The sequence below is a fragment of the Typha latifolia genome, chromosome 1 (genome assembly GCF_019914945.1).
Source record: "Typha latifolia isolate L0001 chromosome 1, TyphaL0001v2, whole genome shotgun sequence".
Lineage (NCBI taxonomy): Eukaryota > Viridiplantae > Streptophyta > Magnoliopsida > Poales > Typhaceae > Typha > Typha latifolia.
In genome coordinates this window covers 20501265-20529129 of record NC_133086.1, presented here as the reverse complement: position 1 = coordinate 20529129, position 27865 = coordinate 20501265, and the positions used below count along the sequence as shown (strand labels likewise).

General features: G+C 35.7%; 1 protein-coding gene across 9 annotated transcripts; it reads left to right on the top strand.

Moving 5' to 3' along the window:
* The first annotated feature begins 163 nt into the window (after positions 1-163).
* Positions 164-27458, top strand: LOC140795884 (isoamylase 3, chloroplastic). 9 transcript variants are annotated; one of them, XM_073148707.1, is made up of 25 exons: positions 262-369; positions 1716-1772; positions 2769-2823; positions 2912-2981; positions 4541-4698; positions 6832-6925; positions 7339-7575; positions 7706-7810; positions 9053-9157; positions 9270-9404; positions 9540-9626; positions 12128-12185; positions 12937-13000; positions 13085-13184; positions 14207-14307; positions 19077-19128; positions 21407-21469; positions 21703-21792; positions 21894-21966; positions 22730-22809; positions 24781-24885; positions 24974-25072; positions 25676-25737; positions 25965-26076; positions 26667-27458. In XM_073148707.1, the coding sequence occupies exons 4-25, from the start codon at positions 2973-2975 to the stop codon at positions 26778-26780; spliced, it is 2103 nt and encodes a 700-aa protein (XP_073004808.1). In that variant the 5' UTR covers positions 262-369; positions 1716-1772; positions 2769-2823; positions 2912-2972; the 3' UTR covers positions 26781-27458. The 9 variants fall into 9 exon arrangements, with proteins under 9 accessions (XP_073004793.1, XP_073004765.1, XP_073004816.1 ...); XM_073148674.1 differs by having other exon boundaries at positions 2907-2981; XM_073148683.1 differs by having other exon boundaries at positions 286-369; positions 1719-1772; positions 2907-2981.
* The last annotated feature ends 407 nt before the right edge of the window (positions 27459-27865 follow it).

Below are 27865 nucleotides of genomic sequence, written 5' to 3'. Positions count from 1 at the left end.
TATTTTGAAGGACCACACGTGTACATATAAAGCTAGAACGATAATGCTAAAGAAAGCAAGGACCGCACACGTGTTCGAACCAGGACACTGGGTCCCGTCACCGTCGCTGTGGGGTCAACCTGTCAATGTGAGATCACGTTCGCTGCGGCTTAGAGTGCGGTCCGGGTACCGGTACTGATAGTATCATTATAATAACGAATGGGCGGGGGGCGGTAAGCTTTTCCCGTTCCTTCTCTTTCTACTTGCTCCTTGAATGGAATCTCTTCTTCCTCTGAACCAGAGCCAGGGAATAAGCAGCTCCCGCCCCTTCTTTTCCATTAATAGAAGCAATGCTCTCCGTTGTCTCACTTCTTCCCGCTCCGAGATGGGGTACGCGATTTCTGGATTCTTGTCCCTTCTCTGCTGATGAATAACTTATTCTTAGTGGATTTAACGATTTGATTCGGTTCTTTGGATCATTTTTTGGATCTCTTTTGGTACTTACCCGTGCTCGAATTCAAGGACAGGTTCTTTCGTTTGTAAGTTTTCGTGTAAGATAGGTGTCCGCTTCATAAGAAAAGTTGCTGTAGTATAAGGTACATGAGTGCAAGATAGGTACATTAGTGTATTCTTACATCGGAGAGATCAAAGATTATCTAAACCTCTTGATCCATACTCCTCGTTTCCCTTCCGAGATGGGGTAAGCTATATGTTCTTTCTTGTTCTTTTCTTCTCTTGTGGTGAATCTTTTAGTTCTGTTTTGGATTTTAGGGGACTCAACAATGGGAATCGGTTCTTTGACTTGATTCTCTATTTTCTTTTGATATCTACTTGTGTTTCAAGAACGGATGATTTCTTGCTTAGTTCTGGATTTTGGAGATTTGTAGAGCTTTCTTATGTCGCATTGCTTAGTATCATGACAGAAGGATTTTGGAGATTTGCGTTTTGCAAAAGCTTTCAGGTAGAGATCAAAGATTTACGTTTTTCCCATCAAGAAAACCACGAAACCGATAGCAAGTCCCATCAAGAAAACAAGGCACCGACTGAAACATCTCTTGGCCGATCAAATTGTTGCACGACAACCACCCTCTGTCATGTACCAATTCCGATGTTCTCATGTCGGAATTCACCATTTCATTTTTGCAAATATTGATAGAAGACTAGATTGTAGTTCCTAGGCATAATGGGAAGGAAACTAGTCTTTTGAAGTGCTAAAATTTCGAGTTCATGTGAATTATCTTTATATTTGAGGATATTGCTTCTGAATAAATCATTTTTGTGTGTAAGCTCAACCTTGCAAGTCTTTTCTTGTGCCGTTTTAAATCCTGAAGCATGTAATCTTTGACTGCAAAGACTGCAAATTTCAGATGAAACAGGGCAATTGTGACTGTTGGTCTTAACCTTTTTGTTATTCTTTTTTTAAGCAATCTCTTCAAAAATATGGTTCAATTATGATGATCAAAGGTTGGTATAGATGAGAAACAAAGGTATCTTAACTCAGATATAAATTTTTTTTTATCTGGATGAAGTTCACTGAGATATTATTAGCCTGTGGCTTTTGAAGCAGGTCCAAAGTGACAAATTGTTGACTACCATATAAAGAGTTGGTCTAGGCAGAAATATAAGCTATGTTGGGATTGGCAGGAATGACCACTATTACAGCATTGTTTGCAGTTTGTACTAGGACTTTTGCTAGTTGCCATCCTTCCCTTGACATTTGTTCATATTTTGATCAGCAGGCCCCTGAAAGTGCATAATGCATTAGAGATATGTTTGATCATCTAATGATGAAGGTAGACTAGTTAACATCCCCTGTTTTTGTTAAGTGCATTTCTTAGATTCTTTTCCTTCCTTTTCTAGTGTAATTCTTTTGTTGTTCTACTTCTGAGTGTCAGCTATCCCTAACTTATGAAAAGAGCAAAAGCCTGAATAAAATACCGATCTTCTGTTGAGCTAATGATAATGCTTAGAACATGTCCTATCCTCAGGTGGCCAGAGTTATTAGGCATCCTACATATTTGTTGTACTATTTGTTTATTTTTCATGTCTATAGTAAGTATGATTCATGCTGTTGCTACATTCTCTGAGAAGCCTCATATCTCATACTGATCAAATGCAGTTATTTAGCTCCTAAATACTTTAAAAATAACTTTTTTCTTATTCTGGAATACAACTCTTTATTCTAAAATAACAGTTAGACATTATAATAACTATATTCTAAAAATAAATACTATTAATCAAAATTACATCTTATACTATACATTAATAGGATTACTAATTTACCATTGATATCTATCCCATCAACCTATTTCATATCAAATAGGGTATTTATTATAATTTCATAAAACACAAAATAATTTTTTTTATCTTTTCCTTCACTATATATTACATCAAATGTAATTATTACACTTTAATTCCAGCATACAAGTGAACATAAGAATAGTAACTTCTGGAATAAAAATCTCATTTAGGAATAACAAAGAAGGATATCTATTTTAGAATTGATATTATTCCTAAAGTAAACAAGGCCTTACACTTGGGCAACTTAATTTAACAATAGTTGTTTTGCTAGTTTTTCATAAGATGTTCAATGGTAGCAACCAATTAGAAATGCTCCATGGATTTGTGATCTTACCGTTTTAGTTTAATTAAAGTTATTTCTTTTTCTTTGGTCTTATGGCAGGCTACAATATCTAGTTTTCCTCATGTAGTCAATATGGCTAGCATGTGAGGTTGTCTTTTCTAAATTATATTTATATAATTGCCTGGTTCCATAAAATACTGTGCAGAGTGAGACCAAGTAAAGATAAAAAAACTTCTGGATGGCAAAGAGTATTTAGAAAGGCATGTCTCATAACTTTTTGTACATATATTATATGTCAGTTGCTATTTATTTTCTGATTCAAGGTAAATAAATTGGTGATTAGGTCAGACGAAGTGATCCTGTCAAGTTTCATACTGCAGGAGTTTATGGACAGCATGTTGGAGAAAGCATGGTAGAGGTAAATATACACTAATTGTTAACAAATTAATATAATTACTGATTCTTTGAATTGTTTTATTACCTTCTTTTTACTCAATTATTATGGTTTAGGTAAATCTGAACATACTGTAAGCCATTTGTATCAACACAATTTCAAACCTCAAATGTAATGCTAAGACAATATTTTATAGTATTATAGGTGTTTGTTCAACTGTCAACAACTGAAAATAATCACTTAAAGCAGAAAATTATCAAATATATGGAGTAATATGAAGAAGAGACACGTAGGATAAACATATTCTTCATAACTTACTACACTATGATTTGGTTAATAGGTTATTATTCAAAATTACATCCCTTGTAGGATTATTGATGGTTCAGTGAAAGTTAGATAAGAAATTTAAAAGGGTTAAATACATTTTACATGCCTGTACTTAGTCCAAAATCATTTTACTCTTTTGGACTAAATTTTTTTCAAATTAATCTCTATACTTATGATTAAAGGAGACTGTTAACTTTCTCATCTTACTTAACTAAAAGTATACAAAAATACATCTAACTTATCCCACTTCAACTCCTCTTATTCCATACACCACCACCACCCCACCCTTAGTAGAAACCACCCCGCTGCTTTCTCTCCTCTCTCTCCATCATACTCTCTCTCCTAGTGAGAGAAAAGAGGAAGGTGGTGAGAAAGAGATGAGAGGTGAAAAAGAAGAGGGATTTTTTTTTCTTTATTGTCATTTTTTGGGGTACGGAAGAAGACAAGGATATTTTGGTCCACAAAATATAAGAAATTGAAGAAAAATCTAATTTTGAAAATTATTTAGGTAGGTTTAGTCAAGTTGGATGAAAAAATTAATGGTCTTACTTTAATCATAAATATAAGTACTAATTTGAGACAATTTTTAGTAAAAGGGGAGTAAAGTGTTAGCATAAATAAAAGGAGGTAAAATGTATTTAGCCCAATTTAAAATTAGGACATACCAAAAATAACTTGTATTTGTTGCCATGGTATGTAGTGTAGGAAATGTTTCTTTAGATGCAATATCCTTTCCAATCATGATCTTATATAGAGATTCACGTTTTCTACAAAAGTAATGACAAGGACACATGGATCAGTTACTACTTCATACAACTTAATCTGCTTTTTACTATATAATGCATACTAAATAACAATAGCAAGGTATTCAATTCCAAAACAAACAAGATGTGACTCTAACCACAAGATATTCATTGTTTCTCTTATCTTCCAGTTGAATCCATAAGAAACCACACTCACCTTCAAATCCGCCAACTAAGAAGTATGTTGTTGTCTGGCATGAAATCCTTTGCATCATGTCGATTTTTAAATTTTAATTGATTAACTTGTGATTCTTGTTTAGTGGGTATTGTATACATGCACACATAACAAGCATGGCATGCACTAGCCCAAGTCATGGACTCATGGTATGACATATTTGGTGTATAATATGTGGAGACATGCAATGCAGTATTTTATTTCTAACTTCAAACTCTGCTTCTAGATGCAGCATACTACATTAACAATGAAATGTTGTCATTCATGTATCATAACAGGAAAAAGTTGAGCCAGTTTTGGAGACTAGACTTTCTTTAAAATATTTCCCTGGTAAGGCTTTTCCTCTTGGAGTATCAGAGGTTGAAGGTGGAATCAATTTTGCAATATTCTCACAGCATGCTTCCTCAGTAACACTTTGTTTGTCATCATCAAATAGGTACTAAAATTTAACCCATGTTAAACTGCAAAGTTGATCATGCTTTATATTCTGCCTTCGATAACTATGCTAAGCTGCTCCCTTTGCACAGATCAATCTGGCAAATTGATGTAAATTGCGATAATAGCATATCAATGCAAATGTTTGTGTAAAATTGCAAATATTGTTGCTTTACTTTTATTTCATCTTATACCTTGTTATATTCTATTTTAGCTGTGTCCTCTTTCTGATATCACCAAATTTTCTGTATCCTTAGAAGTTACATCTAATGTAAAAAAAAATCTGTTTTCAGGTTAATCCTTGATTCCTCATTATCTTTTTATTATACAGAGATTGTAGGTCTGCAATATGATGGTGAATTAATTTGTGTGATGTAATAGTTTGGTATCTGAAATGGTAATATATCAATTAAGTTTATGGATGTAGATAGAGGGTTACTACTTACTGTGATAGCAGTTTCTTTTTCTGGGAAAAAATTATAGTAGGAACTTAATAGTTAATATCCTGTAGATAAACAATGTTTAGAATTGTTAATAAAATTCTAAACAATGTAGATGTCTTTAGTTTGCAGTTGAGGGAAAATAGAAGTGGAGACTTCAACATGTTCAGTGGTTAGTTGTACAGATTATTGTGGAAAAAATGTTAGAATGGTCGTTATAAAGATAAAGATGTTCTTTCTTGGGGATAGCACAGGCCTAAGTACCAAATATGCTCATGATCAGTTTTCCGTTACCAGAAAAAAGAGTAGTAGCTTCTCAGCGGTCAAGGCTTTAGTATGAATCTCTGAAGCATTGAATTGACATGGGGTATACTAGCAAGCAAGAATGGTTGTGCCGCTGGAGTATCAGTACCCGACACGGGTTGTGTCAGTGGCACAACCCTATGCCGGGGTAAGCCAATCTGTGCTGAATTGGCATGGCCTTTTGTCGACCCATGCGTGTTGGCACGTATTTTTTTAATTATAGATCTAACTTAATTTTGCTAGATCTATTACTTTGTAAGCATATTTCCATATAAATTTAGCATTTTCATGCTAGATTTATGAAAATACTCTTAAAAATATAAGAAACAAAGGGAAATTTTGATTTCGCCCACAAATTCCACTAAATTTAAAAAAAAAATCAAAATTAAGATGTCAAATTTATTCGAATTGGTTTGAAATTGGTATAGAGACATATTTGATTAACTCTATATGAGTTGATTTGAATACAAATTTTGTAATTTTTAGCTAAAGTTTCAACATGATTAGATTTTTCCTAAATATCAAAAAAATATAAATTTAATATGTTAAATTCATTTAAATTGAGTCAAAATTGGTATAGGAATATATTAGATTATTTTTATATAGATTTATTTGAACACAAATTTTATATTAAGGAAATTTGTATATAACACCCTGTTTTAACAAAATTGTAGTTTACTCCCGACATTTTCATTATTTACTAATTGAGTCTGATTTAGCAAATATGTGTAGAAAACATCCTGGGTTAGATTTAAACTAACACCGTAAGAATATTCCGTTAAGTAGAGATTTTATTTCTAAAATGACTAAAATACTTTTATTTTTAAAATGACTAAAACAACCTTAGTATGACTTGGTTGAGGGTATTTTCATAATTTTCTTAGTATAGTTAATTTAATCTAGAAGTTTGGTTAAGTTTAACTAACAAATCTAACATTAGAATATTCTCTGTATATATTCGCTAAATTATAGGGCTTGATTTGTAAAAACATCTCTAAATACTCTTAAAAAAATTCATTAAAGGTGTGCTAAAGACGTGCCAGTGGTATATAGAGGTTGTCGTCCATGGATCGGCATGGACGACCATCCTTGCTAGTATGTAATAGTAATAATCATGGCATGAGCAAGCAATTTGAATTGATGATAAGCAAAGGAACACTTATTATTTGTATATTTTGTTATGTATGTAATTTCTCTATTCTCAGAAATGAAATTGAGGTAGTAGTCCTAGTTGCGTGTGAAAGATAGCTAGTGATGCTTCCTTTCATTATCTTTGTCAGTTGAATGAAGATGGATGTTTTTCTTTAATTCTTTTATACTTATACTAGAGAATATGAATTAGTGTCTCACCATTCAATTTTTCTGATGTACGGAGTTGTTATCTGCTTCAGAGAGGATAATGAGGAATCAAATCCAGGCATAGTTGAGGTCGCACTGGATCCAAAGAAGAACAAAACTGGTGACATATGGCATGTCTGTCTGGAGGTATTGTTGACATGTGATTATGAAAATTGATAAATCAAGTGGATAGAGGATAGAACTGTTTTTCTTGTATAGACCGATTGCATATGTTCACCTGTTCTCTTGGATCGAGTAAAACTGATATATTCTGTTTGCATGTGTATGTTTCTGATATTCTTTTTTTCCTGGTACTTTATTTTATATGATAGTATTATGATATGTTTCACCTTTGTCTTGTGAATATTACATCTATTTCTTTGTATGTTCCTCAGAGTCCTTTCTCTCATCTGATAAATGTTCAGAAAGGAATTTATATTGAATGCTGTTTGCCAGCGGTGTACTGATAAAAAAATTTAGAATGTTATTTCGCCTTGTTCCTCAGCCTCATGGCCAACATAAATGCTTCCAAGTTAACCTTCTGTCCTCTTTAAACTTAGGGTTTGCCTAGATCAGGTGTTCTATATGGGTATCGAGTTGGTGGTCCTCAAGGATGGGAGCAAGGGCATAGATTTGACAGCAGCATCATCCTTCTTGACCCTTACGCAAAATTGGTTTCTGGCAGAAAAGATTTTGGAGATGTGAATGATAAGTCAACCAATTTCCTTGGAGCTTATGACTTTACTAGCTTGCCTTTTGAATGGGGTCCTGATTATCGTCTTCCAAGTATACCTGAGGTAGATGTTTTTGCATTCTTATTTCCAGAAGCATATGCACATATTCCATCAAATAAAGTCCATGTTCTTCATCCAAAGAAAAGAAAAGGCCCAAAGGTCCATGTTTTTCAATTTGATGTTCATTTTGCAGACAGATCTCATCATATATGAAATGAATGTTCGCTCATTCACGGCTGATGACTCAAGCAGGCTGGATTCAGGCATTCGTGGGAGTTATCTTGGTGTTATCGAAAAGGTGAGCTATATCTGTTTTGGTATAACTAGTTGCTGTAGATATGTTTTTTGTTGCATGTGCTGAAACTAGCTGGAAAACATTTTTTTTAACGTACAATTTTGCACTTTGAATTTGTTTGTTTCAAGTGTTACACTAAGAAAGCCTTCTACATAGTACACATGACATGCATGTAGGTGTGCCTATGTAAATCAACCATCTTTTATGACAAATCAGGACAGATAGGTCCAATGAATTTTTGTTGTATGTACTTCTTGTGTTCTATATAATATGTATGAGGGCTCGCTTTGACTTTAATACGCACAATTTTCTTTCAGGTTATCCAATACTAGTTCATGTTTCAATTATATACACTATGGTGCTTCATTTTTTGTTATCAATAGAAAAAAGATAATGCGGCTATAGAGCTTTGAGGAGATAAAGGTGGCCCTGTAGATTTATTTTCCTCGATGGGGGCATCCTGGTTGGTTGACAGGAAGTACGAGCTGTGGCAGGGGGACAGTGACACTCACCATATTCAGTGCACTCTTCCCCTTATGGAGTCACATGTCAGAGCAATCTTCTTTCCTCTTCTCTTATCTTTCACAGTTTTAGAATGTTTGGCATCATGCCACATTCTAATTTTCTCCAACCTTTTACTAGTGTTTTATACACGAATAGATCTGTACTTCCTTATCTAGTGTGCTTAATTTGTCTGGATCGAGAATCACCGTCTTTATCAGAATTTGTCAGGACTGAGGCAGCCCACTATACTTGCTATTTTGTTCCTTATCTAGTGTATGCAATTTTCTAGTACATACATATACTTACTATTTTGTCACAATTGTTTGAGCACTTATCATTTGCATTGTACAATTTATTTCATTTTGCTATTATCTGAGATGGTATTTCATGTCTGAACATTTCATTAATCTGCAAATACGGCATCATTACGTGCACCTAGAATCACACATGAGCTATAAGCCTATAAGTGTTGGAAGTACTGTAGAAATTAAGTTATTATATGAGCTTTCAGTGATACCATTGGTGGTGCAGCATGCCATTATTATGAAAATATAAATAAGTTATGTAAATGTGTATCACATGAATCTGATTTTCTTTCCGTTTATTTTGAAAATTCTCTGATCTTACCATATGATCTTCTGGTTTAGTTATGTAAATGTGTATTCAATGTCTCACTTTTAGATGTCGACATTCTACACAATTGATCTTGCAGAGTTCACTTGAAATTTTATGTCTTTCTAGATCCCTCATTTACTGGAACTTGGTATCAATGCTGTGGAACTGTTGCCAGTTTTTGAGTTCGATGAGTTAGAATTCCAGAGGTACCCAAACCCCAGAGATCATATGGTAAGATTTTCCTTTAGCCTACTTAATATAAATGTTTCCAAATGGACTTATTGATGACAACCTCTTTTTATTTCTCTAACCTCCTTTGTTCTTATTCTACAATATTTGCTAGATCAACACTTGGGGGTATTCTACTTTGAACTTTTTTGCTCCTATGAGTCGGTATGCTAGTGCTGGTGGTGGACCATCTGTTGCTTCTCTAGAATTTAAAAAGATGGTGCAGGCTTTCCATAATGCTGGAATCGAGGTATCATAAATTTGGCAAATACATATAGATAATTGTGTTTTAGACTTTTAGTTGCATGAACTTTTCAATGTTTTCATAGCTTACATATATCATGAACTTCTGATAATTTACATAAATAATGTGCGGGCATTTCAGGTTATTTTGGATGTTGTTTACAACCATACAAATGAAGCTGATGATGACAACCCTTATACTACTTCATTTCGTGGTATTGACAACAAGGTGATTGAAAGACTAGTAATTAAGGGTTGCTTTGATCCTCTGTTCTGACCAGGATAATTTGCTTGTGTGGTGTTCTTTGTTTAGGATTATTCAATATGCCATCTCATCCACTTCTTCTTTGACAGGAAAGTTGTTCCTGCATTCATCCATCTCTAACTTATGAAGCTCTTTCATGTCTTCTGCAGTTATATGATAGATTAGTTGGCACCTTTGCAATAGATCAAATTTTATTAGCTAGTGTGGAGATGCATAAGCTTGTGATACAAACTTTACATGCATGAAAAGAAACCAGAATAAGGAGACCAGCCCAATGGAGTACTCTGGAATGCGAGTTATATATTTTGCAGAAGACATGAATTTGGCAAAGAAGAAGTATAAGTAGGGTTATAAACGAGCCAAGTCTGAGAGAGCCGGCTCTAGCTCATGCTCAGCTTAGAATTAATTTTGAGCCTAGTTTGATATATTTGGGCTCAGCGCAGCTCAAATCAAGCCGAGCTAGCCTGAGCTCAAGTGCAAGCCTGATTGGAGGAGGAGGCTGTGGCAGTGGCTTGCGGAATGAACAGGAGGTCGATGGAGGAGTGAGCTGAAAGAGGAGGCAATGGTGGTGGCGGCTTGTCGAAGGAGGAGGCGGCAGCTTGCCAAATGAAGAGGAGACAACAAAGGAGACCAGTGGAGTAGGAGGTCGGAGGAGATTTTGTTAGGCACGTCTAGGGGTGTCAAAATAAACGAGCAGCTCGGGCTCGACTCAGCTTGAATCAAGCCGAGTCGAGCCTGAACTTATTTTGAAGCTCGATTTAAATTTCAAGCCGAGCTTGAGTTAGATCTGGCTCAGATCCGGCTCACTCAGGCTCGACTCGATAGGCTCGTTTACAACTCTCACTCTCTCTCTCTATATATATAAATAGTCCCTTATACCAAATAAATATTTATACTATTAATAGCATTGATGGAGGAGGATGAAGTACGCCAAGATCTAGGCGTTTGATCTCTATCATATCATGTCATAGACCACCATCAATGCGACTGAGATGTATGGCTTCACCATGGACGTGACATGCATATAGGTGGGCCTCATGCATCTCATCACAACATTTCATGGATGCCCATCGCATGCATAGAATGTGTAGTCTACTCAAGCACCGCATGAGTATCCATGCCAACTATCTATCGTCCACTCAAGCACCACATGAGTACTCGTGCCAACCATCCTCCTTCTATTCTTCCGACGGCCTCCTCATTCGGCGGCTGCCTCCATCGGCCTCCGCCTCCTTCGGCAAGTCACCGCAACCTCTGCCTCCTTCAGCAAGCCACCACCTCCAGCTCGATCACACTCAATCTGGCTTCCTCCTCTTCCTTCGGCCTACTCCTCCATTGGCCTCTTCCTCCTTCGGCAAGCTACTGCAGCCTCTGCCTCCTCCTCCTTCCGCAAGCTATCACCTCTGACTCGATCCGACTCAATCTAGCTTTATTCGGCTCGGCTTGAATAGGGCTCGATAATAGGCTCAATTTAGGCTCGAGTTAAGCTAAGTCGAGCCTGAGCCGAACTAGTAGGCTCAAAATTAATTTCAAGCTGAGCATGAGCTGGAGATGGCTCGTTTAGGCTCGGCTCGTTTACACCCCTAGGCACGTCTGACGTCTCTATAGCTCATTTGCAGCCTTCAAATTCTTTAAACCCTAACTAATTCTTTCACAATGACATACTTAAGTCATTATCTGGAGGAGATTTTGTTTCTTATTTGTTTGATCTATCCATGATTAAATAGATGACTAGAAGAAGGCCCCTGAAAAAGAGACTTTTGAGAGGATTGATGTGATAGAATCCATAGCTAGTCTACTAGGAAATAATAATCCATAGGCCAAAGCTAGTCTACTACTGCCATTCCCTTACCCTGACAACATGAAACCTCTTTGATTTGTCAAATCCCACATTAAACCATGCAGCTAACTAGCTACCAATATTAAACAGGGGTGTAAACGAGCCTATTGACCCGAGCTATCTTCTGCTCAGGCTTAGTTTGAAATTCAAATCGAGCCTTAAAATAAGCTCGGGCTCGGCTCATCTTGAGTTGAGCCCGAGCTTTATCCGAGTCAAGCTTGAGCTGCTCGTTTATTTTGACACTCCTAAATATAAGCTTTAAGTAACTGTATATCCACCTAGTATCTTATGAACAATTAAGCTATCCGTGGGTGTCAAGTAATAGGTTTAGTTTGTATGTGATTTAGCACATCTGGCTAGTTTACAAAATATATATAGTATCATAGTGATGTGATTCAAGTTTTGGATTGAAACATACATGAGGACTTCAGAATTTTCAAGGATGCATTATACAAGCATAAAACTCGGTTACACTTTACAATCAAGTTTTTGATTTATGCTGTATCTAGGTTTTGTATACTGATTACAACTACAACTTTTTAGTTTCTGTGTGATTTGATGTCTTTGAAGTTTGAAGTACCATTTCTTCCACTGTGATTGCGCTGATGTGCCTTTATTCCTGTAGGTTTATTATATGGTGGATCTTGACAAAAATGCTGAATTGCTTAATTACTCAGGCTGTGGTAATCTCCTTCACTGTCATACATTGCTTTCTTCTTATATTACATTTCATTTTAAGTAGATTCATTTACCTCTCAGATAATAAATTACTGTTGTTATTTATAGTGTGATCTCAATCGAAAAATTGATCATATTGATGATACTGTAATTGATCGTATAAGCCCGACAAACCTTGATTTTCTCATCTCCTATGCCGATCTAAATTGCAATTAGTCCTGTACTCATTGTGACTTTTTCTGAGTATGCTGAAACATGTAGGATTAGGCTGGTATATATAATCCTGACAATGTTGAATTGTATAATCATTTTTGAACAAAGACATGCACTACTTGGCCTCTCAACTATCTACCGCTACCTTTTCAGCTAATCTCTTCCCTTCTGAACATTATCTTTGCACACCTTAAAGCAGCTTCTAATACCATGCTGACCATCCAATTATTGTGATTGCCAGAACTGGAATTAGAAACGCAGAATTGTGTCTACTCTCTAGTTCAATTTTGACCATCTCCTGTGAATTGGTGAATGATTTTGTATCAAAGCATTTAAATATTTCTGTAAGAAACGTTGCAATTAATCGCAATGAAACTTGCGACAATGCTATGTATCTTCAGTCTCCAAATTTTAATTCATCCCTTATTGTAGTTTATTGTAACTATGTCTTCATATTTCGTTCAAATGCACCAGACCTCTTTACTGCAGGTAACATGAGTAATTGAGTATAACTCATGATTTTTTTCTTCTGTTGTTATCCAGGAAACACATTAAACTGCAATCACCCTGTTGTCATGGAACTCATACTGGACAGCTTGAGACATTGGTACTTTGAAGTTTAAACCTTTGGGTCAAATGTTATTATCTCATTCTCTGATTCGAGTGGTACTTACGACTTGGATTTTTTAAGGGTCAATGAATATCACATAGATGGATTTCGTTTCGACCTAGCCAGTGTTCTTTGTCGAGGATCTGATGGGACTTCTCTTAATGCACCTCCAGTTGTTAAGGTATTATCTTCTACTATTAATCTTTTATGTAGATTACTGCATCTGTTTTTATTGTTGTAGGCGTCACATGTGATATTTTTGTTTATGTTAACTTTGTAGCTTTGTTATAATTTAATATTATGTTCCCCCGTCTTTTATTCTATTCACTCTCTTGTGCTCCATACACTAGTAATGGCTCGATATGACGTGGAAATTACCATGGTTGTGAGCAAATGATCATAGGTGGCACAATATTGTCAAAGAGCGGCACAATATCAGCATTCTTTGATATAAGATTGCAATAATGGAGATGGCTCTCTTATCCACTGCTGATGTTTATTTAGGACCACCATGTGAGACGAGCACATAGTTAACAGGTTCTCCCATGCTTTTTGTTATCAACTGCTTTTTCATTGAATAATTCGGTAAGTAACTGATCGTCCATTTCTTAGTTGTATATTAAGAATTACTACCGTCATAATATCATTTGTGAGAGCAAGATAACTAGCGCCCATCTGGCAGTTCTTGGACTGACTGACACAAATTTCTCCTGGACCATAACCATGCCTAGAAGAACGAGTAGGGCTGAGGGGCAAATATTTGGAAAACATCTGAGAAATCTAAGAAAGAGAAATATGGGGTGTATCTTGCATCATGTTGTTATGGGAGATCGTGCAATGTGTTGATATCATGGTATGCATCCTGCCATGGCATGAAAATACTATGTGGGGATTGTAATGCACTGATAAAGTATATTGGAAGACTAGCTCAACATAGTTAGCTCCTCTGTTAGAGTGATTCTGACGATACAACAAATATAAAGGGAAGCGCGTATGGAAGGTAATAATGACACATGAAATTAGGTAAAGGGAAAATAGAAAGCCCAAATAACATTGGTATCTTGAAGGAATAAATAGTACCACACTATCATTTTTGTTATTTACAACTTGAATATTTTGATTGGGAATTTTGAGGGACCATCTACCAAAATGAATTGTGAAATGAAAGAATTAACTCTGTGGTTGTTGTCATTTTTCTTGCAGGCTATTGCAAAAGATGCTGTATTGTCAAGATGTAAGATAATTGCTGAACCTTGGGATTGCGGAGGACTTTATCTAGTAGGAAAATTTCCAAACTGGGATAGGTGAGTTGCAGGCCATGTACTCTCAACCTTATTATTTGAAACTAAACCAATTATGCAATAGTAATGTTTGCAGCAAGGTTCGAAAAATAGGGATTTGGATCGGGATCGGGATTGGCCTTCCGAAAAAATGATATGTATCGGCTAGATCAGCCGTATCAGTCGCCCGAATCGGATCAGAATTTTTTTTTTAATTACATAAAATTTTAAATATTATTTAAAAATATAGGAAAATTTATAAAAATTTAGAAAACATGACAAAAATAATAAGAAAATAAGAATTATTCACATATGGGCCCTAAAAATTAAACAAAATTACTAACTCAAAAGTCAAAACTTTGATGAATACTGAGCTGCCTCTCGTAAATCTTTATGGTCTTCGTTATAATCACCATAAGTTTATAAATAATGATGTCTAAGGTCTGGTGCTCCAAAGAGTGATTGCATTATATTAAATGGATCTTATTGTCTCTGAGGAGGATAATAATCAATATGTAGATCTTATGTCTGGGAATACTGAGAAGGATAAAATTAAGCATATTGATCATATGATGACTCAAGCAATAAATACTTGATAAATCATAATTATATGAAGCAACATCTTGATAACGAACATCACTGATATGTATGTACATTCTCAATTTATTTGTCTTTAATTCCTATGCTTTCTTAACTTTTCTCAACAAATGAGGAAGGGACGATCTCACCACTAGGTGTATCATCAGGATCATCGTTGGCACTAGTAATTATACTATCTCTCATTGTCAAATGACTCATACTAGCCTTTGCTCTAAGTCGTGGTCTCTCCCAATGCATCATCTAACTATGTGTTATCTCTATCATAGATGGTCGTGGCATAGGCACGTGCCGTGCCGACCACCGATCGGCACATCAAAACACTTGCCAGCCATACCGCAAGAGGGATAGAAAAAGATGAGGGAGACTACACACCTTCACTCTTCATTGCTCACCACTTACTATAAACCAATAGTCACCGCTCCTCACCGACCTCATCGTCGTCATTCGCCGTCGTCTTGCAGCCATCTCGTCAACCCCGAGTCGCCAATCGCATGCGACTAGATCCCTTACACTGAGGAGGAAGAAGTGGTGGGTCGAGTCGGATCGAGTGAAATAGAAACTTAAATTGCCAATCAAAGGCGACGAGACGACGACAAACGGCTACGATAAGGTCGGTGAGGAGCGATGAGCAGCGAAGCTGCTTGGAGGGGTGCCGTGCGTCACCCCTCGTGCCACATGTTGGTATGCCGATGGCACAACCATCATTGATCTCTATTATTTAATAATCTATCCTTCACTTCTCCAATTCGTAGTCAGGGGATTTTTATCAAAAACATGATTTAAGTCAATCAGCTAATTATTTTTAATCTTTTTTTTAATTTCTATCTCTCAATCTCATATTATAATGGCAGAGCACTAATTTATCTAATCTTTCTATTGTCAATTGATTGCATGTTTTAGTGTGGATCAAGAAAAAAAGTAATCCAAATTATTTCACATTGTGATGAAGACACAATTTGAATTAAGATCTTCTTTGCTATAAATGAGAGAGAGAAGAAAAAGATAAATGAGTGAGAAGAAAAGAGTAAAGAGAGAAAAAAGAAGTTCGGCTTAAGGACATTAATAATTGATGTCCCCGGGTTGGATCCAGGTAAACATGATCGTTAGGCCCGACCCGCCCAAATCCGGCCCGAACTAGCTCGATTTAGGCCCGACCCGAGTCCGAGATGGTAGTGGGTAGCATGGGCTAAGCCTTTGCCTGCCTTACTCGGCCCAAAAGCCTAATCCACTACTCTCATTTATGACCGAACTCATAATGCATGCATATTTCTATAATTTTTTTAGTCTCACATTAAACATTTAATAAACTATATATTAATATATAATTATGTACCCATGAAAGATAACTAAAATATCTTCATATAAGCCCATTAAACTTGACCCAATAAAATATAATATTTTTTTATATTTAATCCATTTTAGAGCCATTATACTCAACCTAAGCTCAATATCTAATGGACTAGTGGGCGGTAACAAGCTAGAATATTCGGGCCCGACCTGAGTGATTGGTAGGTCGGGTCGTAAACAACTATTTAAGTCCGGTTAGTCCGAAAAGCCCGGCCCACCCGATGATCACATCTAGATCTGGGATAGATTCATAATGAATCTGGCCCGGTTTAATCAAAACTGGCCGATCCCGATCCGGATTAAGATCAGCCGATCCAACGAACTGTGGTTGGCAATATTCTTCCATTATTTATCTAACATATGGTCTAAACTAAGCTAACGTTGAATTTACACCTTCCTTATCTTCTATTGAAGCCTTTTCTCATGTTTACTGAAAAGAAATGTAGCATTTGTTTTTCATGAGATCATGCTTTCTATATAAGACAATAACATGAAGCAACATTAACCAAAAAAAAAGAGCTCAAGAACACGTGAAAAGATGTAGGATTTGTAATTATACAATAAGTTTACAGAATCGAGAAAAACTAGGGGTTCCATCAAACATAATCAATTTTAGTTGGTTTCTATCTGAGAAAAAGCTGACATTAGGAATGGACCTTGTTCCAACCTAGATCAGCCAATTTGATCTTTTCTTTACCAATGATTTTTGTCTGCTAGAGATTAAATGGCAAAAACCGGCTAGAAAGAGTTGAATCTGAGCAGTGAGTTACCCACGTGTAGTGGGCCGCATCTTTTGGGTCATTTCAAATTTTCCATAGTAGTACACTTCAAATTTTCAACATGGAGGTGGTGACTGGTTCCCTTAGGAGTTGCTCCCTGCTGCATTCTCAGGCACCTTGCCTCTTGGATTTAAGATATACGAGCCATCATTATCTATTCCATCCTCATGGGCACTCTTCCCTTTGTATGTGGTAATATGACTATATGAGTTACTCTCTCCAACAATCTCCAATTAATATTCACCTAAAACTCTTGCTATGCTCCATTTCTTAGGCACTGCTCCCCTTCAAATTGGAAAATATAATCAGTCTCTTGGTGATGATTTTGACTCTTATAGTGATATTTTCCCCTTCTTAAGTGAGTCATACAAACCTTTTGCATTCTGTATCATTCTTCTACTTTTTTTAGATTTTTGTTTGAATTTGTATCAACATTTTGAATTTTCTAATAAATATATAAATATTGAAAGGAATTACCCCAAAATTGTTTAGTTTTCTCTAAGTACTGGAACTTAAATGATCCTTCAGACATGGGGTAGGAGAATGTTCGAAGAGCCAAGTATGCATATAGTTGCAGGAATCGAAAAATCTGAACGCTACAATAGTGCTTCTCAATAGGTTGTGCAAAAGGATTTACAAAGACAAAAGCAACCAGATCGACAACTATATTTATAATCTTAGGGTTTGCATTATAGAGATAAGTTTCTTGTTATTCCATTTTCATCAAGCATACCTCCTTGAAGAAGAAGAAGAAGAAGACTGTGTGAGAATTAAATTATAAGAAGAATCACATGCTGTGGTTAGTATTGGATCTGAAAACAAGTGATTGTTGCTTACCACCCAATCACCTATTATAACTGATAAGAGATGATAGCATTTACAATTGGGTTTTCAATATTCATGCATAGTAGAACATCATTATGTGCATCGTTTTCAGTAGTTGTACTTCTTGCCTAATTCACACATAATACTATATTAGAATTTGTTTTCTTAGCTATAGCTCTGTATAATTTTAGCCAATGATGGTCGTGCCAGTGGTACGCCTCACCCCTTGCGTGCCACTAGCACACATTTATAATATTTTTAATAATTTTCTTTTGAATGTTTAGAGATATTTTTGGGTCTTCGGCATATATTAAATATAGTTTATAATATATTTTAAGGATATTTTTATTTAGATTTATAATATATTTAGTTTAAATATATGTATTAAAACCTACATTGTAGTGCTTTATCTTTAGATTATTTTTTTAAAATGATCTATTTTATTAAAGATAAAACAATAGTTAAATATAAATATTATTCAACACATAATATGATTGAATACATTCATTAAACTAATATTAATAATTGAACACTTCATAATATGATTGAATACTTTATAATATAATTGAACACATAATAACATTCAATACATAATATTAATTGATAATAATTTAATAATTAAAATTAATGTCTAGCTGAACGTAGCGTGGCGAGGAGAATCAAAGACTTCATTTGCCAATACAAGAATAATGCTGTCGATAATCTTCAAAACTCATCAACTGATAGTATTGTTTATTGTAACGTCTTACATAATCTTTATACAAATATGAATTTTGCAATTCTCTTATGATATGATATAAGTATTGAATATGCACGGAAACAAAATTGATTTAATGATCGATGAAAATAGGAAAAAAAATTTAAAAAAAGGGCTCCATATGTTGACCGGCACAGCAAGCCTTGGTTTTATCCATTCTATAAGCTTGGATCTTCTATTTGTTGTGGCCTTGTGGGCCACAAGTCATAATTATAATAGCATGTTGGCTGAATATTCTTGAGATTTATAGCTTAGATTTATCTTTTGTGGTTTGAACAATTGATCCCAGTGTAAAAATGATCCCTGAAATACTGATCTGACATGTTGAGGTACTGTGGAAACACATTGATCAATGGTTTATTGTTTTCACCCTTATTCCTGTTTGTTAGTACTTCTTCATTTTACGTCTTGCCTAATGGACTTGTAGCCTTTGTTTTGCAATATTACTAACAATAGGAATCTAGCTTTAATCATTGATCTCTCAGATGGGCTGAATGGAATGGACAGTACCGTGATGATATTCGAAGATTCATAAAGGTGATCAATTTTTTAAGAGAAGTTGGGTAGATGTCATCATTACTTGCATAAATAGCCTGAATGCAATATCCTTATGAGGAGCCTAATTTAGAGAACATACTTGTATTTTTCTATTACAAATCTAGTTTGACAATCGCTCTTTCACTTGCTTCCTGCTTTTGTGTGCACTTTTTGAAGTAGCTGGATACTATATACAGTATTGTGCTTACATTTATTGCTTGCTAGATGTTTTACTTCTTTGGTGTAGAGAATTTTGATGACTCTATAAGATAATGAATGCTCTAGGATATTTGTGTTTCTGGTCATCAAACTTCTGGATATAACTACATAACGTTAACATAGTTGATATATCTATACTTTTATTAGAGAGGATGTTTTATAAAAATATATGTCAGATGATGGAACAACTGAAAGACAGTACCTGGGTATGTGCAGACTGTTCTTTTTTTTAATTGAATAAATGACAAATTTGGATATATGAACTTTACGTATTTGCAGATTTTCTCCTGGAAGTAGCATTTTAAGTTATTGTCAATTTGTAACCTTAAGTCAAAAGCTAGCAAGGGTTAGACAGATCTACTTTTTGTCAGTCTTATGAAAAAGAAGGATGGTTTTTAACCTGATATACATTCTTTGTGATTCTTGAAATGGAAATGTTGAAGGTTGGTTGTTGGAACCCGCCTGGCCAAGAGGAATCCTTCCCAACTCTTTACCTTCAGTTATTCACAAGATGTACACTGAACTTCCATTAAAGTCAATAATGAGAATGAATCTGTTCAAACTTGGAAGCGACACAAAACAGCAAAGGTGTTGCACTTTCAGGGAATGAGTCAATTCAGACTTGGAAGCAGCACAAAACAGCTAAGGAATTGCAATTTCAGGTTTTTCATAGTGATATGAACTGACAATAATTAAGACAATACAACCAGACCATTAGAAATTGATAATAAAATGTTTAAAATCAGGCTTGTTCAGAAGGTGTATGTCAGCATGTAATATATTTGAAAGTTGATGTTTCTTGCTGGCTCGCACTTTGCATTTTACCATATAGAAGTCCCCTGAACTTGAGTTTTTTTGTCATTTAATACTGTTCTTTGACCCAAAAAATTGTTGCTCTCTCTAGTATCCATTTGAAAGGATTTTGGTATTGAAAATGACATTCAGATTGAAGTGGTTGGTGTTGGAGGAGCAATGATCTTTGTTCCTGATTTTAAAGATAGGTCATGGGCTTAGAGCCATCTGCATGTAACTGTCTTTTTTCTCTGTTTCCATAAAGACCTCTCTTTTTCATGGATACTTGTTGATGAATTAAGGATTCAAAGAAAGGGGAAATGAACCAAAAGTTGATTGTTGTTTTCTACATCAATAGATCTGGTCATATCTTGGAATATGCAAACTACCCTATCGAAAAAATATGCTGCGAGTTTCAGATGAGCAGATGCAGGTAACATGATGAAAGCTAAGAGTGACTATTCAAATGGGAGAAGAAAATAACAGGCCTTTTAAGATGACCTCTCCCCTCAATTGCGTTAGAGTTACTAATTCAAATCTTGTGTTCTCATGGATGCATACTGTTGTCTCCTTTGCAAAGGTCCAAATCATCTCATTCCATTCTCATACAACTGTTATCTAGCTGCTTTCCCTAATTTGTCACAAATAGATTCATTGCTGATTTCCTTTGTATACTACCAATACTTATCCATATCAACATTCTTACTTTACCACTTCTACTTTCTCATATGTTGTTTCCTAGTTGCCCAACATTCTGATCCATAAAGCATGACTGGTCCTTTAATTTAACTCACAAAGATTTTTTTACTGAGTGAGTGGAATAAGACTTGTGTGACTACTGAGCAACAGGACATGGTGGTTCCATCAATGAAAGTTAATGGTCCTAAGCTTCTTTTATTATCTCAATTTTCTTCAGAAGGATGTTTTTTTAATCAACAACCAGTGTCGATTCTTAGCCTTGCCATACATCCATAAGAAATCGTCAAAAGCTTCACCAGAGTTTTTGGATGGTGATTCATAGTATAATCTTCAGCAAGGAGTCGAAGACGTTGCACATAATGATGCTGAATGCGAATAATTTAAGATCTGCTGTGTCGAGTTGGAATTATCTTTTCTGTGCTCCTTGGTTCTATCCCATTTCCCTTAGTCTTTTACCCTTAATATATGCAAATAAGAGCGGTCATTATTCCTGACCTTTTCTGATGACCTGTTATTTTGTAGCATTTCTTTGTTCAACTGAATACTGAAATGCATTTTTTTTTCTCAGGGTGACCCTAGCATGAAGGGAACCTTTGCAACTCGTGTATCTGGATCTGCTGATTTATACCAGGTAGGAGTGCTTTACATGAATTTTCTCAGTAGTATGTAACTAAGACATTTAACTGAATAGGTTGGTTAGGATTACAAGATCCATATGATTGCTTGCCTTATCTTGGCCATTCTATTATGCAGTTAAAGTTTGTTTCCTGTCTTCTTTTCTTAATTCTGCATCTTAACATTATGCAATTTCATGTAAATTCAATACCAAATATTGTGTTCCTATGATTTTAGCTTATTCAACAGGTAAACAAGCGCAAGCCTTACCATAGTATCAACTTTGTCATTGCACATGATGGATTTACATTGTATGACCTTGTTTCATATAATTTCAAGGTACTTGTAACAAACCTATAAATTACATTGATGACAGAGTCATACATAGTCTAGGTTTGCTAAATTTATTCATTCTTGTCTCCAATACCAAAATTATATAGCACAATGATGCTAACGGAGAGAATGGTCATGATGGATGCAATGATAACTATAGCTGGAATTGTGGTTTTGAAGGTACTTCATAGATCACAAAGTATTGGTTTTACTTATTATGTGTCAATATCATGCATTTTGTATGTTATATTTTTGGATGAAATTTCAATTCGGCATATAAGAGAGTGCAAATGTGCATTGATCTGTAGAGTTCAAATTCTATCCAGACTCAGATACTTGCTATACTAATATACGCGGATAATTTTATTCGGCAATATAATGTGAAAGTAAGAATCTTAGGACTGAATAAAATTTTTACATCTTCACAAATTTAAAAGCATTTGTTCTTTAAAATTCTGGTGGATTAAACCTTAACTTTTAAAACCACCTACAAAGAATTATCAAGAAGTGAAATTTTTAGCCGATAAACATATATCTAAAAGTTTGTGTTGTCTTAGACTGGGAACTAATCTGAAAAACCCCTATTTTCGAGGGTTCTGGGTAATTTTAATAAATCTCTTCTGAAAGTCATCTATTTCTAGTACTTCACTGAAAATCAATAAATAGGCTAAATCTGATCTTTCATGAGGAAAAATATTTGATATTTTGAGCAAAGATCAAGCTGTCAATTATTGCTTAATGGGTACAATAATGGACCTCTGTATGAAGTTCGACTAATGCACCTTAAAAGATAAACTCATAACTCGGAGGGACCTTTGACATTTCTTCAAAACGGCGGGTGATTTAGTTTCAGTTAGGGAACTTTAAAGTATTGATTTAGATTTATTACATGTGAATTTTGTTTTATCGTGTTAAAACTACTTATACTTTGTTTTATTAATAGGTGAAACTGATGATGTTAATATTGTGAGTCTACGCTCAAGACAAATGAAAAACTTCCATATGGCATTGATGATCTCTCAGGTAGCGCTTTGAGATGATTATTACTAAATTTATGGCTTTTTTATAGTATGTGTTTATTGAACTTCAATTTCTTTTGGAAATCTTCATTAGATTATTTGCTGTGTTATATATCCAAAAAATTGTTTACATTTATTTGGCAATGGATCAATGCAAGTCAACTTGCTCTCTTGGCAAGTTTTTTTTGTGTATCAGGTGTGAAATGATATTCTTGAAATTCTTCCTAGAAAAGTCATATTGATTGTCGATAAATCTTAATCTGGCCTCGTCCTTATCAGAAGTACCTAGGTGTGTAAATAAGCCGAGCCTGAGCGAGCCGACTTTAGCTTAGGCTCGGCTCAACTCGAGCCTGAGCGAGCCGACTTTAGCTTAGGCTCGGCTCAACTCGAGCCGAGTCGAGCCGAGCCATATCGAGTTGGGGCCGAGCCCAAGTCGTGCCTGAGTTTGATTAGAGGAGGAGGGGGCGGCTTGCCGAGGCTAAAAGAGGATGAGAAAGTCAGATTAGAGGAGGAGGCGGAGGAGAACGATGGAGAGGAGAAGGCGGCGGCTTGCTGAGGACGGAGATGGATGAGGAGGCGGCGGCGGCGGCTTGTCGATGGAGAACGAGGAGGCCAGATGAGGTGAAGGAATAAGAGGCGGCGGAGGAGGAGGCCGACGCGTGGCTGATGACAATGGAGGAGGAGGCCAATGCCGAGGTCAAGGTCGACGTCGATGGAGGAGGTCGCCACCGAAAGAGGCCGGAGTAACCAATCAGAGAAGAAATAGGAAAGGATGAGGAGATTGGGTGGGTTTGTTGGAATATTTTTATTAGATTTATGATTAGGGTTAGTGTAATCATAGATCTAATAGTAACCATCGGATAAAGATCTAATAGTTAATTTTAAGTATAGGTAGGCTAATAGCCATTGGTTAAGATATAATGGCTAATTTCAAAGATCTAATGGTAGCCATTGGATAAGGATCTAATGGCTAATTTCAAAGATCTAATGGTAGCCATTGGATAAAGATCTAATGGTTAATTTATATATAATATTAATATTATATAATATTAAATAAATATTATACTTAAGCCGAACTTATCGAGCCGAGCCTGAGCGAGCCGGCTCCAACTTAGGCTCGACTTAAAATTGATTTAGAGCCTTCTAATTCGGCTCGAGCTCGGCTCAGCTCTAGCCGGGGCGAGCCGAGCCCGAGCCGCTCATTTATTTACAGCCCTAGAAGTACCTAATCATCATATTAGAAATCAGTGTTCATAGGCTTCCGTTATGGGTTAGTAAGACCAAATATAGATAAGAATGTGAACACCACACTTGCCAAATATCTGTTATTGTAGGATCAGAGACTTACATTCTCCCTTTAAACTCTTTTGCTTGGTTGTGTTTTGGAGATCAGGAGATGGATATATTTTGTTGGGTAAAAACTTGCTTTATTGCTCTATTTCTCTTGGGTTTTGCAGCCCCCTACTTTGAGGAAGTAAGGAACATGGCAAGCTGACACTTTATAGAAACTACAATTCTCATACTTCAGATATTGTAGGTTGCTCAATGTACTCAAAACTGCAAACTAGGAGGATTAAAACTAATGTTTTTCCTTAAGTACTTATAATGTCTTGTTAACGGTAAGCTTATGATTCATAAATTATAAAAAGTGTATTCAAGACTTAAAAGTTGAGTGGTCATTAGTTTGACTCAGAAGTCAAATGGTAATTAATACTCTTGGATCAAGCTACTATGATGACAACATTCTTGTGAAGAATGAAAGAGATTTTTAAGGCATTAAATGGCCCCAAATTTTTCTATCTGTTAAGTGAGTATTACTTAGCTGCCCTTGTTTTTATTTGACATCATACTCATTAGTGTAAAGAATATCAGCTTTATTTTATCATTTTTTTCTTTTCTTTTAGCTTCTAGCACAGTGTGCAGATAGTCCACTTCATCATCGATAGCTTGATCTATAACTGTCTTGTATAACCAGGGAACACCAATGATGTTAATGGGAGATGAGTATGGTCATACACGATATGGAAATAATAATAGCTATGGACATGATACTGCCATAAATCATTTTCAGTGGGAACAGGTAACAGAACTCTCCATTGTACTTTTTCTTTTGTTTTTATTGGTCTAAATTATGGAAATGATATTCTTTTTCCTCCTTTTCTAAACAGTTGGAAGCAAGAAAAGATGACCATTTTAGATTCTTCTCAGAGATGATAAAGTTCCGCCAAAATCATTCTGTACTACGTTGTAGCAGATTTCTTAGCAAAGTATGATTCAGGCTCTTGTTATTAAGATTCACAATTACTGAATTATCTATACATGTGAAGCCACTTTTGACATTTATAAAGCTACACGTGTTCCACTAGAACCATGCTTTATACGTTCTATTATTATAGCAAGTGTTCATTTTCAAACAAATCAGTATCTTTAAGTATTCATGGCATGGTAACTATCCATATGGGAAACATTTCATGCCTATTTTACTTAATAAATCTTGTCTCTTTACTGCATATTCCTTTAGCCTAGAGTCTAAAACTTGCTTATCGCTATGCTTGATACTTATCTGAACGTTGAACTTTGATTCATCATAAATAATGAGAAACATGGTGTACATCAAGAAAATTTATAGATATATGTGGAGCTTTATCTGCCAATACAATAAAGCACATGCTTTGCCCATTCCCTAAAGCGAATGAGTCAACTCATATATCGAACATAGTCTACCTGTTTTCATTAATCTGCTACACTGGCAGCTCATTCGTAATTGATTAAATGAAGCTATAATAACATTTTTTTTCAGTCTTCAACCTCAGGGAATGTTAAGTTGAAATCTTCTGAGCATTTAAGTAAGTTGATCAACTAATGTGCAGAATGATGTAACCTGGCATGAGGACAACTGGGGGAACCATGAAAGCAAATTTTTGGCATTCACGTAAGGCCATCAACGTCTTCTGTATTTTTAAGATTGACATTACTTTCTTGGTTAGATCATTCTACATCTTATTATCTTATGTGGAAGTTCAAAACTTTTAATGCGATCAACGTGTTTTGTATAACAAAATCAATTGAAGCAACTTTTTTAACTTGCCATTCTAGGCCTGAAAGAAATAAATATGATGACTTCGCTTGTTGAATTTATGCTATAACAACTTCTCATAGGTTACACGACGATAAATTTGGAGGAGACATCTACTTGGCTTTCAATGCACATGATTATTTTGTGGAAGCTCTAATACCCTCTGCACCACATAAGAGATGCTGGCATCGAGTGGTATGATCTCTTGTTTTTATTGTGTAGCTCTCGATATATTTCTATATGCACCTTTTCAAAACTGGCCCCAAGTAATCATCATCATCATCCAAGATTTCTCCTGGCATTAAAGGTTGGCTGGAGTACTACTGACAAATTTTTATCATCAGCTGTGAGTGTGATATCATCTCTCTAGAATAAGCGGCAAATTCCCAGTTGAAGCTAAGTTAGATAATAGGACTTGACATAAAAAGACACATTATCAGTTAGTGTGTGGAATAGTCTTACCTTCTCGGTTTCCAATTAGCCTCTTGCATCAGGAGCAACCTCTTGACAGTCCTTTGGACACAAGAATATTCTTAGAAAAGGTAGAGATGATAAATTTTGATTAGAAATCGCCTTCATACCTAGTTTAAGTATTAAGTTAGATAGCTATTCAGGATCAATTTACTGAGAGCCCCGATGTCCAATAGGGAACATTTAAGTATTTATTAGGTTGGCATGACACGTGCACCAAAATACTAAAAGTACCATATATTTTAGGACAGGGATGCTTTGCAAGCATTTGGCATGAAATCCTACTGTTTATAACCTCCATTGTTGCATTGCAGGTTGACACAAACCTGGAATCGCCTAATGATATTATTCCAGAAGGAATACCATTCATAGGGAAAAGGTATAAGGTGGCTCCATATTCTTCCATTCTCCTCGAGGCAAAATCATAAAGTTGCTTCTCATGTATACTTGAGTCGGTTGAAGCATGCGCCGCCCGACCGATCTTATCAAGGCATCCCGGAGTAGCGGATATTGAAATGCAATAGGTAGCACAATATTTCATTGTAAATCTGGACGTATGTAGGCTGCCCAATGGAGTAGCATCAGTTTAGTTGTCAGGTGCTTCTGGGCTTTCTTTGGCTTGGTTTACCTAGAAGGAAGTTCCTGAAGATCTTATCAAGGCATCCCGGAGTAGCGGATATTGAAATGCAATAGGTAGCACAATATTTCATTGTAAATCTGGACGTATGTAGGCTGCCCAATGGAGTAGCATCAGTTTAGTTGTCAGGTGCTTCTGGGCTTTCTTTGGCTTGGTTTACCTAGAAGGAAGTTCCTGAAGATCATGAAGATTTGAACTTAGAATCCAGTATCCTTGACAGAGCTAGCAGAATCATGATGAGACAATTTTGGACTGTGACACTGCGGCGCTAGATTACAAGTCATTGATTGGAGATGTAATGGTTTCTATAAAAGTATGGCCACCTTTTTCACCTATATAAATCATATACAATTATGAATGTTTGAAAGGATACTTCATAAATGTTTTAAATAATCTTCCTATTTTTGTGTTACCAACGTTCAGGTCTTATGGCCATAAGTTTTAAATCAGCGGTGGTAAGTTGTAGGGATCCATGGTCTTGTGTATGAGATGCTCTTTTACTCTACGTTTTCCTTGCTAAAGTAAGCGGTCATAAGTTGGTTGTAATATTTCCAGATAAGCTCGTTGGCTATTATCAGTTAAGGTGTTCACTACGAACATTGTTGCATGCCTGTCTGTAGACATGTTATCCCGGTATAAATTATGTGTACTTTTTGTTTGATCGTACTCTGTATAATGATTTGGGCGAGATTCTACTGTAAAATGTTCATTTCACGCTTCTGAGATAGTCTATTTCATATAGATTATGGCTATAGTTGATTTGAGTACTTCATTGATTAGAGAAGACTCGGCTAGACAAGAACCTGCCAATCTTATATGCTTTAGATATGGAGTACATTTATGGCATTATGGTTAAGAAGAACAAGGCACAAAAGC

Coding starts and splice junctions, on each gene's coding strand:
- LOC140795884 (XM_073148664.1), top strand. CDS start 254: ATGGAATCTCTTCTTCCTCTGAACCAGAGCCAGGGAATAAGCAGCTCC. Junction 6,926..7,338: donor TATGGCATGTCTGTCTGGAG/GTATTGTTGACA, acceptor CTTTAAACTTAG/GGTTTGCCTAGATCAGGTGT. Junction 14,308..19,076: donor AAATTTCCAAACTGGGATAG/GTGAGTTGCAGG, acceptor TTGATCTCTCAG/ATGGGCTGAATGGAATGGAC.